The sequence below is a fragment of the Aulonocara stuartgranti genome (assembly GCF_965226115.1).
Source record: "Aulonocara stuartgranti genome assembly, chromosome: 6".
NCBI lineage: Eukaryota > Metazoa > Chordata > Actinopteri > Cichliformes > Cichlidae > Aulonocara > Aulonocara stuartgranti.
This window is the reverse complement of record NC_138944.1, coordinates 12545712-12566687: the sequence shown is the minus strand read 5'-3', so window position 1 is coordinate 12566687 and position 20976 is coordinate 12545712. Positions and strand designations below refer to the sequence as shown.

At 37.6% G+C, this 20976-nt stretch overlaps 1 protein-coding gene across 10 annotated transcripts in view; it reads left to right on the top strand.

Moving 5' to 3' along the window:
- micu3a (mitochondrial calcium uptake family, member 3a) overlaps window positions 1–20976 on the top strand; it is a gene marked incomplete at its 3' end in the record, with an annotated part of 43517 nt that overhangs the window by 7127 nt on the left and 15414 nt on the right. For 6 of the 10 annotated variants that reach the window (XM_082536425.1, XM_082536419.1, XM_082536420.1 and 3 more), the window contains exons 2-8: window positions 3228–3375; window positions 5748–5779; window positions 9322–9400; window positions 14081–14128; window positions 15723–15805; window positions 18028–18099; window positions 19274–19315. In XM_082536425.1, coding sequence (XP_082392551.1) covers window positions 3228–3375; window positions 5748–5779; window positions 9322–9400; window positions 14081–14128; window positions 15723–15805; window positions 18028–18099; window positions 19274–19315 — 504 coding nt within the window. The remainder of the gene's footprint in view (window positions 1–3227; window positions 3376–5747; window positions 5780–9321; window positions 9401–14080; window positions 14129–15722; window positions 15806–18027; window positions 18100–19273; window positions 19316–20976) is intronic. The other 4 variants (XM_082536427.1, XM_082536423.1, XM_082536428.1 and 1 more) reach the window with 1 other exon arrangement.

Here is a 20976-nt window from a genome sequence, read left to right as displayed (position 1 = left end):
AGAAATTAAAACCGTCCTATCAAAAATATAAACTAGAAAAGGAAGCTGCACACCTATTACATTGTATCTGACAAAAGAAGCTCCTACCAGTGTAATGTGTTACACTGTTTCCTGCCTGGCTGTAAGTGCCTTGAAGGTGTCTCAGATGGAGAAAAACAAACAAATATAGACCCCAAAATTACAAGCAAGTACATAACCATTAGAGCTGGGCGATAGAACGATAACGATATGTATCGCGATATAACTTTTACTCGATAGAGAAATTAAGCTATCGCGATAGACCTCGCCGCTCTTGTCCTCTTAAAATAAAAAATAAAAAATAAAAATTAAAAAAAAAGGTCAGCCAATCCAAACTAAGTAGCGCAGAGCCGAACCAATCACAGCCGCAGCGTCACGTCGCGTGACTTGTTACGTACAGCACAAGTGCCAAGCCGCATGTGTGTTTGTTTGGGAAGCAGCCAGCGGGTAATGGAGCCAGCGCGTAATGGAGGAAATGAGTGTGCCGACTAGAAAAATCAACCGAGCGTGACCGAAGAGAAAACAGATGATGGTTCCAACGCCGGAGAGATTGTCGAACGGAAGAGCCATAGAAGTTCCGTAGTGTGAAGGTATTTCGGCTATTTCAAGTCTGACAAAAAACAGAGTAGCATGCACTGTAAATTGTGCCGAAAGCAAGTCTGGAAATACAATAAACTGGTGCATGCGTCACACTGCGCGCCACGTTATTGTTTCGGTGAAATGAATTTCTACAATACTGTTACTGTTAATTCTACTCTCTGCAGTGTTTAAATGCTTACATATACACACAGTTACTGTCCGTCCACACACACGACTCTGTTCTGCTTCTATGCCCCAGCTTTGTTTACTTTTTCCCACTGAGGCTTCTAGACTTCTGATTGGCCAACATTTCTGCACGGTTAGGAATCTAGCTCCACCTGCTGCTTTGGCATGTTCCTAGCAGCGTTTTTCTTCATTTCTGCCTTTATGTGTGGACGGGATTATTTTTTTAAAACGAAAACGGAAAATCTCCGTTTTCAAAAATACCCGTGTACGTGTGGACGTAGCCTCAGTCTCTGACTGGAAGCGCTAATTCGTCATTCGGCTTTTGTCAGACTAAAGTAACTGTTAAAACTGTTTGAAAAGCTCAGCTATACAACAAGGAGAGATTGAGAATTTCCTTTTAGTTCTCAGTTTATTTGATATTGACAAAAGTTAGTCAGTTTTGTCTGTTCTTCTGTAAAACAAACTAAGATTTATTTTTAGAATTAATATTTTGTTTCTAAGTGGAATTGACAATTTAGTCTGTTTCGTTTGTTCTATTTTGAAACTTAAACGCTTTAGCGGCTGCCTTTTGTGTAGTTTGCAATATTTGCCTTTATTTATCTGAAAAAGTCTCATGTTCCTTAAGTACATCTACCCTGTTGAACTTATTATGGGAAATAAATATTTAAATAAAAACAAGCTGCTGATTATTTCACATTTTACTTGTGAGCAACGGCACATTTAAATCTTACAAATATAGTTATTTGGCTTATATCGTGATAGATATCGTTATCGCCTGAAATGAAAAAAACATATCGTGATATGAAAAAATCTCATATCGCCCAGCTCTAATAACCATCCAAGGGTACACAAAGCCTGTTGAGATACAGTCTATCTTTTACAAAGGTAAAAGACAAGAAGTAACCTGAAATTTAAGAACAAACCAGAAAGAGGCACAGGTCAGGCTGCTCACTTGAAATCACAGCTGCTACAAATTACAAGCTTTGACTTGTGAAACAGTTGCCATAATCAGCCGTGTTGTGGTTGTAGCTGGAGACTGGGCTGGACCAATCACAGATGGCAATTGGACGACAAAGAACAGGTTCAGGCACCAAAGCAGAGCAGCACACACTAATAGTTAACCACACATGGGAGGGAGCCCAGCAACCTGGAGTGGTAATACACCTTATATATAAAAGGGTTTATGTACCCTAAATGGTACTGTAAATGACAGAATGGTGCAGAATAGTGACATTAAAATAATAATGGTAGTGGTGCTTTTCCACATGTGCAAACAGTCCTATGCTTTCATTTGTATTGTTGCTTCACTGTGTTTAGACTCAGAGAGAACAAAATAGTTGTTGACCTGCAAAAGCCACTTTTTTCGTTCAAAAAAATGTTTATGGATCAATAAGTCAACTGATGAAGAATCACACCTATAAGCAGAATTGATACTGGGATTTTTGGATAAAATACAGTGACAGTTTTAAGCGTGAAACTGAGCAGAAGGGTTACAGAGCTGCAGCTGCGAAGGGAACACACAACGTTGCCCGAGGGGAAAACACCTGGAGCATCTGCTGAGCAGTTGTGAAAAGACAACAGAAAGTTTTAGTTGTAGTCAAGACACAAAGCAGCGAGCCACACTGAATCTACTTTCTAATCTCTGCAATTTAATTGGTTTTTCTTACATTTCTTTTTCATGTTGTGCAGCATGGCATGTGAACTTAGCTGCCTTTGCAAAACTTTCTAAACTTCATTCATTAGTGAGAGTTAAAGCCATGGGTGCCTATGCTCTTACTTTTGAGTGGGGTGCATTCCCATGAAGCCAAGCACTGATCTCCAATTCACGCTTTCAAAAGCCCCCCTTGGTGCAGGCATCATCAAAGCTTTATGAATGAATCTGTATGCTCATTAGCATGTTAGCTGAGCGGAACAGAAACCACTGTGTGCTGGGGCCTGCAGCTAAACAGGTTTAAATATGGAAGCCTCTCTGTTAATTATACAGTTTCACGCAGTATAGTCGGTTGGTGTAGAAGCTCTCCTACTCTGCAGCTAATCAAGTTGAAGCACTGGCTGCTTGCAGAGAGCGAGAGAGAGAGTGAGAGACAGATGCTAATCAAGTAGAAAGTAGTGACAAAGTATTTTTGTGCATGTGTGCCCATTTTCCCATTACTGCACTGTGCCAGCGGCGCTCGCTCTATTTATAACCACAGGGAGCTAAATGGAGAGAGTTGATGTCAAGAATAGATGAGTTTCCTCATTATAGAAATTGCTTTGTGTGCACAGAAATCTGTCACAGGTCGCATTCACATTATGTCCACTGTGACACAAGTGGAACATTAATTGCTTATCCCTGATTTTAATCACTTAATATGAGAATTAGGATAGTTATTTAACAGTATAAGTGGAATGCATATACTTTGTTTTGTTGTTTTTCTTTTCTTTATTATGGGTTTTCTCTGCAGGCACGTCCATTTGACTTTGAGGATGGAGATGTGTACATGTCTTCCCATGAACATCGTTTCCGCTTGTTCAGCTCAGTGGAGTATGAAGGACAGCTGTACATGACCCCACAAAACTTCATCGAGTCGGTTACCATGAGTGAACCGAGAAGTACGTATGAAAAAATAGCTTGTTTTCTGTTGTTCTCAAAATTGTGTCTCCTTAAGACAAAAATATTTGGGGCTTATTTTATCTGCTTAATCTGCATATATGACATGTACCCAGAGTACTTGACTGCTTCATTTAAATCAATCATTTAACACAAATTTATATTCTGCTTTTATGGGACGTGTATATATCTCAGCACTGCAAAGGATTGCTTTCACAGGGGAACTACCAGAAAATGCAGTTTGTAAATTTCTCCCCTCCTCAACCAAGATCCAAGGAGGAGGGAAGTTTATTTAACCAAGAACTGAATGTCTTGAGAATATCTTTTACAGGGGTGTTAAGCATGAACCTAAATTGTCCTGAGGCAGCAGTGGTCACCACTAAACCATCGTGCTGCTGGCTATTTCTATGAAACACATAACCAAACAATATCATCAGCTGTATCTTCACAGTCTCTCCTATATCCTATTATTGAATATTATTAACTCCTGGTAGACCTAGTTCTGCTCTGCAGTCTCAGTGAACTCTGCATAGTGGCACATGAACCATTTGTCCACCTGGTTCAGGTTAGGGTGGCTTCCAGATCTCTGGTGCAAAACAAGGTCTACTCATGCAGTCCAAAATGGTGGAGTTGGAATCTGTCCAACCACGGCCGAGACTGAGCAAACAAGCTGGCCAGTGAGTCTTCCCGTAGGGAAAACACAGGAAGGGGGCAGGGCTAGCTGGTTGTCCACAAATAAATTAGTTCTGTCAGAGTGCTAAAAATAAAGATGGAAAATGTGCAGAAAAAATGCTAAAATCAGTCACCACTGTAAACTTCTATGCTTCTTTTGCCATTAAAAACTTTTATTTATATAAATACAACTCAAAGTGCTTTGCAATTCAGCTGCAAGGATAATTAAATGTTTTAAAGAAAATCTATAACAGACAGACTTAAAGACTTGTCAGTTAAAGGTTAGATTGAACAGCTGAGTTTGAATGTTCACAGAAAGTTATCCACCAATCAGTAGGTCTGCTATTTAAAAGCAGCGTTCCACCTTTTTGTAATAGCTAACACTGACATCTAAAGAGGCTTTCTGTCATATTTTGAAACATTTTAATTTAGTTATGCACATGATTAATTGACTTAAATGTTGCTGCTCTTGCTAATCGGTGCTAGAAGTACAAGTCGATTAAATGAATCATTCATTTTTAATGAATGAACATGCCAGCTGGGTCTAAAGTCTTATGCAGCTACTCTACACAAGCCTAGATGGCAGCGCCTCTCTCTTTTCAATGAGAAATTGTAAATATGAAAAGTAAGACAAATGACTGCCTTACAAATCGTTTCTTCAAATGGCTCTTAAGTACACATAGTGTTTGATAAGGTAAAATAGCAACCTCAGAGGTTCCTGGGATTCATGGAGAAACATAAAATGATAGGAAGTCTATAGTGTAGGACGGGGAAAAGCTAATTTATACTTCAAGAATTTAAGATATAAATTACATTTAAATTTAAGCAAGATTTGATTGGATACTTGAACCCTTTGTTTTTATAATTTAATTGACAGTGAATACCTCATGTTTACTGATCCCTGTTTGGTGGTTGATTTTAAATATTACATATGTATTTCAGTGCCAGGTATACAATTTTTTGCCATCTCTTAAAAAACTTTAAAAATATGGTTTTAAAACACATCTTTGTAATTTCTGTTGGCCCACTGTCATTTGTAACAGATTAGCCCTGGCTGGCTTCTTCAAAGCAGGTGGCTTTAAAGCTATTGTTTAGTCTGTGGTTAATGTTAGTCAGACACACACATTCCATTTGCTCTCATGTACCCTTTCTCTTACCCTGCAAATATCTAATCTGGAGAATCATCTTAAAATTTTCCTGTGCGACCACTGCTTTAAGTATCTCTTCACATGTGGAAGTTATCACAAACAAAAAGCTGCTATTTATTTATTTAATGGATATATAATTGCGTTGCGTGCAAACTGTGCACCTGTATGTGTGTGTTTACATCTAGCCTTGGCTCGCTGACATACGATACAGCCGCACATGCCCTCTCGGCAGCTGACATCCTCGAATGGCCCCTTTGAAGTTGAATTAGATGAACTTTGTTGTATAAAACAGAACAAAAGTAGTATGTGCTTTTACAGGGACATTCCACATACTACAAAGACAAGCACAGGGCACTTGAGATGGTACAAATGGGCCTGTGATGATGACAGTGTATATAAAATGAGTGTGCCTGTGTGTGTGTGTGTTGTGACTGTACCTGGCACATTAAGACCCATTTCTAGATCACACAGATGCTATCTGACTGAGCCCACCCAAACTCTCTTCTCCTCTTTCCCTTCTTCTTCTCTTCTCTTTTGTCTCGTTTCCCTGGCAGGCAAGAGGCCCTGGAGGTCCCTGACAAAACAGGTGGGAAACACACTCTAACTGTTTTTCGTGCTCCTCTATATTGCAGACAGACATCTGTTGCATGTTACATCTAAATCAGTATACACTGCAAAGTTTAAAACCTATTTTCCTAGTATTTGTCATGAGTTTCTGCATACAAATGTCATGATTCCTCATACGTATGTATTGCAGATTATCTCTAAGTTCAGCAATAATCAGGTTTACTAATTTAAAATCCAAATGTAAAAATGTAAGTGCATTAAAGAAATACTGTATGCAAAATACTGAGGCTCTGAAAATTTCATACAGCACAAACAGGATCTTTAGCTTTATTTAAACTGTAGATCATACCATTGAATGTGAAAATACAGGATATCGCCACATCAGTACTCACCTGGTTATAATCTCAGTACCCTGTGCAGTTTTCATGTTGCACACCCTCCCACACTCATGAAAGCTATGGCTTGCTGTTTGGCTGGCACTGGACAATGGTCACTTAATGCAGGTCTCCTGTGTCTTGCGGGCTATAAAAGCCGGCCCAGGTGAACCACTCAGTCTCTCTCTTCCACTCCACCTGACATCAACTTATTAGCAATCTTTGTGTCTCGGTTAGGTTATGTATAATAAATTATTTTATATCTACGTGAGCTTCTTGTGTGAAATCCCTTTTTCTCACCTTCTTTGAGCCAGTTTGTGACACAGTTTACATTAAGTTTTATTCATATAAACTGTATATAAAATCAGCCACTTTTTAAAAGTCTTGTGTTGAAGGGTTGCATTATTGTGATCCTAATTTTTTAAATTTGATAACATCCATCAAATCTGAAAGGGAACCTGAGGATGCTACACATGCCCGTAATACAGTATCTTATTAATAACAAGATGGCTACATTCTGAAGCATAACTTGTTTAATCTTTTGTTTAACGTAAAATCAGACCATAAAATAGATTTTGAAAAGGATTTGAACATTTAAACAGTGATTTTAGACACAAGTAATTTTTACATTCTTTAGATGAATGCTCAATCATCCAGGTAAGTAAATCTCCAAAAGTTGATTCTGTTTTTTTTTTTCTAAACACTGTGTTTCTGTGACTTTTGAACCCCAAAACACACTGCGCCAAAAATTGGTCCACCCCAAGGATCGGGTGCCCCGACACAAACACAGTAACATAGTGTACGCTGTTAAGTGCCAGGACGATTTCCAGGATTTATACATCGGGGAAACCAAACAACTTCTGGCAAAGCGGATGGCACAACACAGAAGAGCTACCTCGTCAGGCCAGGACTCTGCAGTCTATTCACACCTACAGGCCAGTGGACACTCTTTCAATGGAGGGGGGCCTAAGGGTACATCTTTCACCATCTTACAATGTAGGGCTGAACGATATATCGCATTTGCGATAATATCGCGACATGATCAAGTGCAATTTTCTAACCGCAAAGGCTGCGATTATACTCTGGACATGTCCAAATTCATGGGCTGCATCCTCCTGAGGCCGCATTTGTAGACCGATTACGTCACAGCGACGCGCCGAAGGCTGTCCAAATTACTACCATATCCCAGAATTCATAGCGCGGCCCAGCCAAACTCCAGTTTCCAGCAATGGCGGCCGCTGCTAAGTTTTAAAATTACTCATACTAATCTTTCAGGGTCACAAAATAAACTTTTAACATATTTTCAGGCGAGAAAGTAGTTGTGTAAACATCAAATATCTGCTCGGTTTATCAAGATATCCCATATTTGCAAAAGTGCTTCGACGTTTTCAGAGGCGTCTGCTACCCACCAGCTCGACAGCTAGCCGGGAGCTCGAGGGTTACTGATGCGGCCGAGAACGGCACAACTCCCGGCACATCATTTTCAGATCACCGCGGAGTTTCGCTGCTCGGGTTAAACGTAATATATAAGTCACTTAGACAACCTAAAAATGTTATTGTTGGGCTTTTTTCAGTGTTTTGTTTGTTCGTGAGTAAATCGGTTTGGCTGAGATTAAAGTTATTAGATTAGATAAAATAAAACTTTATTAATCCCCCGGGTGGGTTCCTCCTTGGTTTTCACACAGCTGACTAAACGTCAAACAGAAAACTTATTAAACAGAAGTATGAGACAGTCGAGAATTTACACCAGTGTCTGGTTATATTTTAGATAGCAAGAAGCAGACGGCCGAGTTTATTAAACTCCACCGAGACAGCGGTGACGCTAATCAGAACTAGACCGTCCAATTTCACGCCTTTAAATTTTAAAGGCGTGTTTGTGTGTGTGTTTATACAATTGCTATTATGTTTGCACTTTATGTGTAATGTTACTGACTGCAGAGATCAGTAAGATGTGTGTATTTTTTATTTATTAGTTTTATTTATTTAATATTATTTTTTAATTTAATGACTGTCTAGTAGTTCACAGATGTCGAAAAACTGAGTGTGGTAAAGCCACTGATTTTTTTTATGTATATTTCTGCAATCTGCACATTGTACTGACTTTCATTTTAATGTTTACACCAGGGTTCCTTGTCAGCACTTTATGCTCAGATGTTTGTAAGCTAAAAATAAACTATTGTGTATGTTCAAATATACTGTTGTGATTGAAGAAGTTAAATAAAAATGTCAGTCATCAATTCATGCATCACCTCATGTCATCATAACAGAGGTCTGTCTTCCAGGAAAGAACAGTTTAAAATTAATGTAATATAGTATTGGCCATACTATATGATGTATTGCTTGTCTTTGTTTAATAATACAGAAGACAAAGACCTTAAAAAATAATCGCATATCGCATCGCAATCGCAATATTGGGGCAAAAAATCGCAATTAGATTATTTTCCATAATCGTTCAGCCCTATTACAATGCTGTGATTGCAGCCATTCCCCAACTCTCTGTGAATGGTACTGGTGGCCATTGATCAGTGGGCTTCGATCAGTGGTTGTTGATCAATGGTCATGAGAATTTGCATAATTAAGATGAAGGAACTGACCTCCCATTTTCCCTTCAGTGGGCTGGTTTTGGTCATTATGCAAATGAACTGGGGATTGGGGAAACCTGCAGTCAGCTGAGACTGAAGAACTTGGATGAGTGACGAAACGTTTCTCCCACTGAAAACACTACGTCCAGATAAACAGAATCAACTTTTGGAGGTTTTTACATTTTTGTTAAGTGTTGTAACTTCTTTTTAAGAATCCATAAGGAAATTCTTGTGCTGCTGGAGTGTGAAATCTAAGAAAAATGCAGACTCCACTCAAATCCTAATTCACAGCACCACAAATGGTCAAAGCCTCCACAGGCTACTTTTGGTACTTTATTTTTTCTTTCTTCAAAGCAGTCTTTGTGTCAATTAAAAAAAAAATATATACATACATTCATTTCTATACAAGTCATATAAAATACCACATTAATAACAATACTAAAATAGTTGGCCTGCCAAGCTTTTTTTTTCCTTCTTTCCACGGCATGCTAACCTTTCCTGTTTGCGCTGGATCGGTGTGTGTAAAAGTTGAAGTTTGAAGTTAGAGGTCTGTGTTTTTAGAGTTTATCTTACCTTTTTATTGTGTGTTTGTATGTGTCTGTAAGGAGCTGGAGAAGATCCTATCAGACACTCCTCCCGTGTGGAGAGGATCCTCCAAACTATTTCGCAACCTGAGAGAACGAGGTCAGAGAGCGTACACACACACACACACACACACGCACATACACACAAAACAGGAGCAAAATACCTTTTCACTAAATAAAAAAAGGAACACACATGCACTGTACACAAAACCCATTGACACTGTTTTCTCTTTTAATTGTTATCAGAGCACATAAGTAGGAGTGTAAGAGTCAGATAATAACAAGGTCAGTGAATGTCAGTCAAATAGGACTCGGTTTATATGATGAGTAAACATGGTAAAGTATTTAAGTTTCTTCAGCTTTCAAGTTGTTAAAGATTATTTAAAATACTGAACAATTGTTTGCTGATACACTGTCAGAGAATTTAATGTTGTAAAAATCACGACTGTCATTTTAAGACCATGTATATGTATAATGTCTATTCTCTATGTCTGTATGTTCCCTAACTCCTCCTAATCAGTCACCTTAATCAGTTTGAATGAAACTTTATAAACTGCCTAGAGCACCACGATTATCATTTATTTAGCTTTTGGAAATTATTTTTAAAACACACAAATGAATTGAGTGCTAAATATAATACTTTGTCCTCTTATAAGTCATATATATTATGTGTAGTAACTAATGTCAAAACAAATTGTGACATTACATTCACATTATGTATGTGTACATTGTTCGGAAATACATTTTGGTAATCAAAATTTTAGTGCAGTGACACTTTGGGTTACTGGAATGAGCTGTCATGCATATATGTAAATAAGTGTGCATCAAACAGTGACACTAATAGTACCTGGGATTGATTGCTTTGTCTTATACAATAAACATGTCGCCTGCAAAGAAGAATAGATACAAGTATTTATTATTCATTTGTCTGGTGTTTATGAACAGCCATTTATGCCATATGACTACATAAAAAGATATTAATGAAGATAAAGAGAATAACATGATAAATTAGCATATATGTCTGTGTTTTAGGACAGGAGCAAAGGGGCGGGGTTTTTGCTTGGATCACTAATATAATTATGCATCCTTGCAATTAACTTAATTATCTTTATTATGTATTTTTTTTCTTTTCATTCAGCCCACAAATACCTAACAGAGGTAGTAGAAATCTAAGAGGTATTCTTGCATCATGTTATATTTCTTAGGTGATACACCTGCATGACTGTCAGGGTTCTTACATTATTATACAGTAACTGCGATGACCTAACTGTGCTTTTGTGCACATTTCCCAGTGCTTGGCTCTCAGTGTGTGATAAAATCATACTTGTGAGTTGTGTGTCACTGTAGGGGTCTCTAATCCAAGTTTGTGCCATGCTGTTACTCCGTACAGCTGAACAACCTCCTCTCCTCTCCTCTCCTCTCCTCTCCTCTCCTCTCCTCTACAATTTATGCAACACTAAAAGATAGAGAAAAGCTCACCCTAATTAAGCATTTGCCTCAGGAGTATGTAACAGAGGAATAACACAGTCTGGGACTGATTCCCTGTAGTGATAATTACACAGATACACAGATATACACACACTGGGAGATGCTAAATATAGCAAACCATGTGTGATGCATCCCCTCTCTTCCTCTACCATAATAACAAAGGTATATTCTTAAGCTTGTAACGTTTGAGTGTGTTTGATTTAGTCTACAGGGACAAGTAGCCAGGAGGGTGGTCTGCTTCCTTTTTTCATCAGAGAGATGGAGGGAAAAAAAGAATAGAGTAGGAAAATCAAATCAGGGAGTGAAAAGGAGATTTAAAAGGAGAGTGGGAGAAATATAAGAAACAGATGGAGTGTAAAAGATGGGCTATAAAAGACAAACAGGCAAAGTAGACAGAGAAATGAATATGGTAAGAGAGGAAAAAGAGAAAGTTTGTAAACAGAAACCTCAGGGTAATCTATGGTTATTGTACTTTAACCATTCATTCCTGGTGGAGCACTACTGAGACCACACACACCATCAAGATTTAACAGGGCTGATTTTTTCATTCACATACAGTAAAACATTCTTGATTTCCAAGGTTTTTTTTTTTTTGGTTTTTTTTACATATTTCTCATGTGTCAGAACATCAAACAAATTTAAATGTTAGACAAAGATAACCTGAGTAAATACAAGCTCGCGGCTGTAAGAGACGCTCAGAGCAAAGGCTCCAGCCATCCATTCCAATACAAACACATCAAAGTATGACTAATAATTCAACAATAAAATAGCTTTATGTTGTGGCCATCACATTGTGTTTTCCAAAGTGATTTAGGATCTGAAAGTGAACAGATTTAGGGTACGTAATGCTTTTTTCGGTTTATTTTCATTTCACACGTAAAACACATTTATACATTCATTCCAACTTGCTCTCATTCCCATACCGACAATTTGTCACAGTCGTTGGTATTTTACGCGTCAGGATGAGAACGTGTTGCAAAAAGCAACACATCGTGCCACGATATTAAGAAACAGCCGAAAAACAAAGTCATTGACATCTATCAGTCTGGATTTCAAAGGGTCACAAAACTACTGCATATGTTACCTAGATTTCACAAAATTCATACTACTTTTTTTAATTCAGGTGCTTTCAGTCCCATTCCCACAGGTGTATAAAATGTGTGGCCTTCCATGCATTTGTAAAAGAATGAGTCCTTTTACAGCGCTCACTGAACTCAGTCGTGTCACTGTTGCAACAAGTCAGTCCATTAAATTTAAATCCTATATTTTCACAATCAGCTGTAAGTGGTTTTACTACAAAGTGGAGGGATTTAGTAACCATAGAAACTCAGCCATGAAGTGGCAGACCCCATAAAGTTATATAGCGGGGGTCACCGAGTGCTGAGGTACATAATGTGTAAAGCTCCAAAACTCCAGTGACATTAACATCAGCACACAAGCTGTTCTCAGGAACTTCATGACATGGCTTTTCAGTGGCTGAACAGCTCCTGTGGGTGTGATGTGTACGTGGCCCAGTACGTTTGAAAGTTGAAATCGTTGTAATGTCTTTGGATTTCTGAGCTCAATAGAGTTGAAAATCAGACAAAGACTCAAAGGGGTTCACTGTGTCTGTGTGTTAATGTCAGAACACACTACATTAATTCATGATTGATTAATTGATTATCAGTTATTTATGACTACCACAGTATGGGTAATGCATTACTGTGCTTTAGAAAAATTGACTGTGTAAGTATACAGTAACATGCTGGGTATGTATATCGCAGATTTAACACAATGTTAATCCATGTTTCCATCTGTCACACACAACAGCTGAGTAAATATTCCTTTCATAGTACCAGTATAAAGCATTTGTGTTAACTGGGAATGCCTTTTTGGTTTTTGACTTTCTGACTTTGATAAAGTAAGTGAAATGCCACACATTGGATAATTAAATCAAAAATAATTTCAGACTGCAGTGAAAATATAACTGGAAATATAGTCAAAGCAGTAAAGACTCATTGCAGTCATTTGCATTGCCTGTATGCAACATGGAACATTGTTACCTGTGCCTAATATGTTAATACTCATGTGACACATTCATGTTTTCCATTTAAAACGGTTTATTAGTACTACTGTAATGTCATCATGGTTCACATGTACTTAACTAACCCTTATATTTGTCTTTAGTTGACCTGCACAACAAACACAAAATTTAGATCTTCTTGGGCTTCTTAATATATGCTATTCTAGTGAGTCCATAGCAGATGTCCATAATAGAGGAAGGTGCTTTAGTATTAACATATGCATTGATATAGATTAAGTTAAATAAATTTCTCTGGAGGTAAATATCAGGGTTTTTTGAGTTAATAAAATTTCTTGGGGCTGATTCAAACCATCAGATTTGTTATTATTGGATTACAATGGACTCTTAACATCTTTAACCCACTGACAATTAAAAGAAAAGGAAGGCAAAATCAACAAACATATGGAACATATGTTAATGTTAAAACTATTGGAGAGGACATATAATGCCTGTTTACAGCCCTTTCCATCATGATTAAATATCACCTTGAGATCAGTATTAATCCCTCTTATTCTGTGGTATATCACTGAAAGCATGGGAGCGTAAACACACAACAGACTGTATTATAGAAACCTGAGTAGCTTCAATTTTGTATGCTCTAGTCTATGCAGAGCTCAGGCTACATGGGGGAAAAAGACTTCAGTTCCAAACCAGCTCCTATACACAAAGCAGTCAAGCATCAGCAAAACACAAGGCTCACACTGACTTTAACTGGTGTCGTGTTCACCCTCACACACTCATGCATACATACACACAAATGGGGGAGAAGTCTCCCGTAACACTCAAGCGAACCACCCTGAACTATCTGAACGATCAGACAGAAAGCGAAAAAAGAGGGAGAGAGAGCGTAGATGGAGCTGCAAAGATTCCTGAATGTGCCTGAGGCAAGAAAGGATCACCTCCTGAAACATTTTTCACTTGCTTATCCAAACACAAGACACATACACACACAGACACACGCTAGCCTGTGTCTTTACTCTGGACACTTGGGGTGTAGAAAAAGAATCGGTGTGTGGCCAAATGGCCGCTGGCAGCTCCGCTTTGAGAAGACACATTTTAAGATGCTATCTCCATGAAAGGAAGGATTATGTGTGTTAGTGTGTATGTCTTTGTGTGAGGCCCACAGTCTTTGAACATCTGTAAACATTGTGTATGTGTGTATGTGTGTGTGTGTGTGTGAGTTGAATATGACCTCTTCCTTAACTCTCTCTGTCTTGATCTCATTACCAGGCATCATCTCATACACAGAGTACCTGTTCCTGCTCTGCATCTTGACAAGTGAGTCAATTCAGTTGCACACATTCTCCTTTCACTTAAACTCATCTGCACCTTTTTATCATATCTCTTTCACCCAGTTGTTGTTTGCATTATTATATTCTTATTTTTAGAAAAATTACGTGACAAAGCGAAGTGCGCTAAGTACATATAGAAATTTAAAAAATGTTGATCTCACAAATGCTGTGGTTTTCCCCTTCACCTTAGGGCAAGACAAAAAGAGACAGAGACAGACCAAAGATGAAAAAAATGTAAACGTAAGGAAAGTTGCAAGAACATCTTCTCAAAAGATGAAGAAAAGTAATAGATAAATTTCTTTAACAAAAGAAAAAAAGAAAGTGGCTATAAAATTCCATAAAGTTTATTCTTTTCATCTGGAAGCAACAATTTCAGTACTTTCAGCACTCATCCAAGTGACCCAGTCGCCCCCTAACCTTACAAACAGTCCAGCTGCATAACGATTGAAAGTAGCGCCACTGCATAACAATGAGCAATGAGATCAGTTTCATAATGGTTGATATGCAAATTGGCGTGACCGTTAATCAGTAGCCTCTTGCACTCTTCACAGACAGTTGGGTAATGACTGCGATCAGATGGTTAAAGATTTTCTCTAAGGCCTCCTCAATTCCAACATTGTCATTCCCTTTTCACATAAATGTCCTCCTTGGCTCCTTGATGATACCAGCGTTCCTCCCTGTCCAGGATGTGCACGTCCTTGTAATTGAAAGCGTGACCATTGGCCCGTGTGTCTAAGTGGACTAAAGAGTCAAGGCCAGAGGACGAGGCTCTTCTGTGTTGCGCCGTCCACTTAGCCAGAGGTTGTTTGGTGTCCCCGGTGTATAATTTACAGCCATCCTCTTGACATTTAAGAGTGTACACTGTATTGCTCTGATGCTTGGGGGTGGGCCAGTCACTGGCATAGCATGTTTTAGGGTGTTTTACAAATATGGATCTCAGCTGTACTGACACATAAGGGATCAATAAAAAGTTGTTTCTTTTAATGATTTTTCCACAAATTTTAATTTTAATTCAACCTAAATAGATGATGGATGAAGTTATAGTGAATAAAAATAAGCATACTTGATCTTAACTGCTCAGTTTCTGCTTGCAGGGGGCTGGAGTTTGTCATAGCTGCCACAGGGTGAAAGGCAGTGCACACCCCCACACCAAAAACCATAAGACCATAATTGAAATTACATTTTACTTCATCTCTTAGACGTATGACCAGCATGTGAAACTAGTTTAAATAGAAATTACTGTCTTTTTTTCTTTTTCTTTTTTTTTTACATGCATGCTTCCTTGTTTGGCCTTAAAAATGGTTGAATAAATAGAATAAAATGTCAAATTGAAAGGTCAGTCTGTAGCAAATGTATTTGTTCTGCTATTGTGTTTTTTTTTAAATAACTTTAACCTGGTCAACACTTTAATGTTTTCTTTGGATAAGCAGCTATGTTTGAAACTGTGGCTTCATTTAAGTCATTCTCCCTCCTATTGATGCTTTGAGACACTTTTTCCACTTACTATTTATGGATTTCAAATTGCCTTTAACAAACACATGCACACACTCACCCTATGTGTTCCCTTCTCTGTTCCCCAGAGCCTCATGCTGGCTTTAAGATTGCTTTCAATATGTTTGATGCAGACGGCAACCAGATGGTGGATAAGAGGGAGTTCCTAGTGGTGAGTCGCAGATATTGAGAGAAAACCTGAATTTACATATTAATATTAACCCTTTTTGTTACTCCTTTTACTAAAAAGCAGTGTTAAAGAATAGCTTTAGTATTAAATAACAATCCATGATTTTAGAGTGGACAAAAGACAAAACCTTACTTTTGAAAATCTAATTTTGACTTGTACCATGGTGTTTTAATGTAGTTTATTAAATTACTAAAATTAAAGAGGCCCTATTTTGCCCATTTTCAAGTCAATATTTTAATTCTTGGACTCTTATAGTACAAATATGTTTATGTGATTTACAGGAAAAAGGATACTAAACCTTATACATCAAATGACGGGCTTTAGTGCAGACCCTCAGTTCATCCAGTGTCACCCTCTGACTCATGATGTCTGGTTTTTGAAAAGTAAAGATTGGCGTACCAGAAATCCTCATCTTGAAGCTTTAAAAACAAGATTGCACAAATCAGTCCATCCTAGATGTTTTTTCCTTGCCTGGTTGTTTTCTATGTCAGTATTAGCAACTATAATGAACTTAACACTGTTTATGAACTGTCAAACCAGGCATAGTAGAAACACTTGAATTGTCATAGATCACATTTATAGATCAAATGTCAGTATGTCAAATCTTGTCTACCTTACATTACTAAAATGATTCCTTACCCACTGTGACTTGGGCTGTTACAGTACTACAAGCTCAATACTGATAAATTTAATACCTGACATTCTACCATTTTTGATATCACAGGTCAAAACTCCCCAAAAAGGACAACAAGATTTTTTGATTTTCTGTGGTAGTGCTGTGCTTCTGGTGACTTGGCTCCACATTTTTGTTGCTAATCGAGTAGAGTTGGTAAGGCAGGCTGCTCTAGTTGATGTTAGACTTTTCCTAGCTTCTGTCTGGGATTTTTAAAGAGATTTAACAGTTTTTAGATACAAATAATTGTGCTCTCTGGTTAAATTAACATCACCATGTTACAGATGGGCAAGATTGAGAACATTTGCTGCTACTACCTTATTGAAAACTTAACAGACTGACAGCTTGAAATTAATCTTGATTCTCAGCATGTTACATTACGTTTGTAAACTCAGTAAATCATTTCAGAATTTGGACTAATGCTTGGTCGTGTTTCAGCTTTATCTGCCTGTAAGACTGTTCCTCAAGTCTCATGCAAGCATCCTTGCGCTCTCAAACAATACATTCACAGATTGCATCATTTACAGAAGTCTTTTCCCTATTAAAGTGTCTCCATCATCTTAATCAATAAAAAAAACATTTGGCCAACATTGTAGTACCCTAAGCGAATATACTATTATGTACCTTTATTCCCAGTGCCTTGAGCTTTAACTATATTTTAACGTTTAAAGCAGTTAAAAAGGTTGACTTTGAATTTGCATCTTCTAAAGGCAGCTTATTACAAAGCTGAGAAGACTAACTGTAGGATTTCTTGAGGGCTACACATGTGTTTCTTTCCCTGTGGGATAGAACTGACACGTTTTCAAGTCAAAACACCGCTGCAGGCATGAAGGGATCAGAGTCTCTGAAGGTTGGTGGGAGTGGGATGGCACATCAGCAGGAGGGAGTGGTAATGATTTAAAATCCTGTGGGAGCAGGCAGGTGTGGGACAGAAAAAGATTCTCACATTGAGGGTTTAGATACAGATTTTTCTGTTTTACATGTGATATTGGTTGTCAGAGTAATTAAATATTCTTAAATGGAAATTGAACAATACCAGTGACTATTGCTGTCTTTTATGATCATATGCTCTTAGAGAGCGTTTATGTATCTGTATTTGTGTAGACATCAGGTTGCTGTGTTTGTGGTTGTGCATTTTTTATTTAACTCTTAATTAATTATAACATTTATATTACAAATCTCGTTATTTTATTTCAAAGAAATTAGTATTTTAATTTAAATTTGAATAAGTAAGTATATAAAAACTTACCCGACACTGTAGTGTAGAAGCAGTTGTTTTTTTTTCATATTGAATTCAGCATTGATTTTTCCTTTAATAACACATATGCATAAACATAAATCACTTCCAGAGTGAAACCTGAATACTCCCTTAATCATGCTGCCAAAAGACCATTACCTGAATGACATCATAGATGTGCTTGAAAGAGTGAATGACCTTGTTTGAACTCATTTGAGCATTTCATTTTTTTAACAGCGTTTTAGATCTGACTTTGAATTGTCAATGAGCTCCTCGTCTTTTCTCTCATTACAGCTTCAGGAGATCTTTAGGAAGAAAAACGAGAAGAAAGGAAGGAAAGGAGATGCTGAGAAGTCCGCGCAGTTGGTAAGGAAGATGGTAACGGGGTGTGGGGGTGTATGCTCAGACAAGCATGGGTATTACTGCTAATTAACCTTAATGCTGGCAACAGTGAACCAACCATGAATAGTCTATGTGGACGTGGACTTCATAAATGCTTCTGTTGTTAGTGGGGTAAACTTAAAAGACAGGTAAACATTAATGTAAACTTACTTTACATTTTAATATATCCATGAGTGTAAACTGTCACAACACCTCTTACCATTTAGTTAAGGTTGCTGACAGAAGTGCTGTGTCACACTGCGCACATGGATTTATTAAAAACGATCATCATGATCGTCAAAGTTAACTGTCATTTGTATTCATGCAGGTGTGAAACTAAACCTTTCATGTAACTAGTTTTGAGTGCATGCTGCCTCGTAGAAACTGTTTGGTATCTCTGTGACAGTTATCCCTGCTGTGGACTTGGTATATTTGATTTATATATATGATAGAATATGTGTCTTTCTCAGCACTTTATGCGATTGAGTTTTAGAAATAACACCAAGCACCTCGCATTACTGCTCTCTTTGTGTCAGAGTGTATATGCAACTTAATAACTATCAAAGAGAGCAGGTTTGATGAGTTAGTATTAACTTGTCCCATCCCACATATGTGTTGTGCTACAAACAGATTAATTAAGGTAACTTACAAACAGATAAGCCATTAGGTATCTTGTGCATTAGTTATAGTAAAATGTTCTCAAGGTAAGTTTTTCATGACATGATTTGCAAAAGAAATATTTAAAAGCTTCTTATTAAAATCTTCCTTTTGTTACTTATCTATATCTTATTGATTTTGAAGTAAATCTTTCAAACCCAAGTTTACTAAGAACCTGTGTAGATGTGTAAGCAAATAAGAGATAGAGATTTGTTGATCTAAGCATTGGGTATCTTACAGAACAGTCCTGGTTGTGCTGTTGGCTCACAGGAAATACTGTCACTGAAAAATGAAGGATATGTTTCCCACATAACTTATCTCTTGAAAGTACATGCTTGGTGTTAGGCACAGTGTGTATTCTAAAATGTAATCATAGATGTGTTGAAAATGGCACATCCTCTTTCCTTGCATGTACTAACATGTCTTTTACCTTCTCTCCTCCTCTCTGACTGCATGCTCTGTCCTCTTCTTTCTCTTCCTCGTGTCTCTCTCTGTGTGTTAGAGTATGCAGCTGTATGGATATCAGGTTGCCCCCATGAACAGCGTAGGTATCCACATGGCATAGTCTCGTTTTCTGCTTTTTAGATAGATAAAGATATTTATGGAGCAGAGAATAGGCTGTTTTTATTAGCTGGGTCAGTTCAACAGCTTTATTGTTTAGCAATCAGTCAGAGTAGAAACCTTATGGTAACAAAAAGCTTAAGTTTTGTGAAACCATGTGAGAATATGTTAAACTTTACCTGTGTGGAATTATATTTGTGTCAATAATAATGTGAAATAAAACATAATCATGGGCAAATATTTAAATTGAACACAGTAAACTGAACCTGTCAATCACAGAGGTTATGAGGTCACTTTCAAAGTGACCTTTTCCCTTTGGGCTCTGCCCTCCAAACTGTCAAAAGTCAGAATCATTCAAGCGAGACACAATTCAGCTTCGAGAGCAGAGCCGGCCAAGACAGCGTGAATCTGCTGCAGTGATTACCAAGGAGGTATTTTAACATTTCCGATGAATATTTTTGGGCTGCTGTGTGGAAATGAATAGCTGAAAAAATATAAATGATTTGTCTGTGATTGTGTTTTAGCTCACCTGCCACTTGTGACACATATATATTTCCATACATCTGAACTGTTTCTCAGTCACTAAAACATTTGCTTTGCAGTCTGTGTGTCACCATGCCTTTTAGATACAATTATTAAGTTTAATGTGAAAAATTAGGTGACAAGAGTTACATCAATCATATCTGTTCATTAATTATAAGGACACACCAACCCTGCCAAGTTTAAATTAATATAGATTGCCAGGACCTTTAAATATCACACATTAAATCACACATTAATGGCCTTTATTTTGCGTTCAGTTTAAACATTCCATATAATATATATATATGCAGCAGAGTTTTTTAATACACTGACTCTCTGGAGTCTAAAAACCTTAATAAAAATAAAAAGGCCTGTCATTCCCTTCTGCTCCTGATGATGGAAAAAGCCTTAAATTTGACCCAGTCCACCTGATCCTCTGTTATCAGTGAAATGTACTCTGTAAGCTACTTTGAAGGATGAATGTAAGAGAAAGAGAGAGGGAGAAGGGAAAAATTCAAGAAAGGTTGCCCATCTGTCAAGTCAGCTGATTGATTGATTGAGGGATGATTAATGGACAGACAAAGAAAAGAGTAATACATTTAAGGGGTCAGGAGAGATGAACTCTTACAAAAAGAGAGCGATGTAATTTAAAATGACCTGAGACCCTGTAGAGCTCTAAAGACAATCAGACTCCATTTTAGTCCTTTTTAGGACATGTGCTGTATTTTTTGGCAGTATTGTTTGTTCCTGATGGGGGAAGTTTGTTAATATAAAGATATAGAAGGAGATTTTTTAGGGAAGGAGGCCAAGGGTACATACAAAAATATGTTTCTGTTGTCTGAACAAAATCATATTTACATAAAGAACACAAAGAGGTTGAATTTGTCTGTTGAGCCTTATGAGATCGAAAATGAAACAGATTTTTACCTCTCAAGGATGAATATTTCTTATTTACCAACCCTGTGCAAAATGCTGATAGATTTGACTTATTAATTGTATGTAACCTGATGAGCTCTAAGTCGGAAAACAATTATTAAGGCATCAATCATTAGGAAATAGTTGGAGATTGGCTATTGGGTATCAATGATGATGACTAAAACTACTGAAGCTGCTGTACAAAAT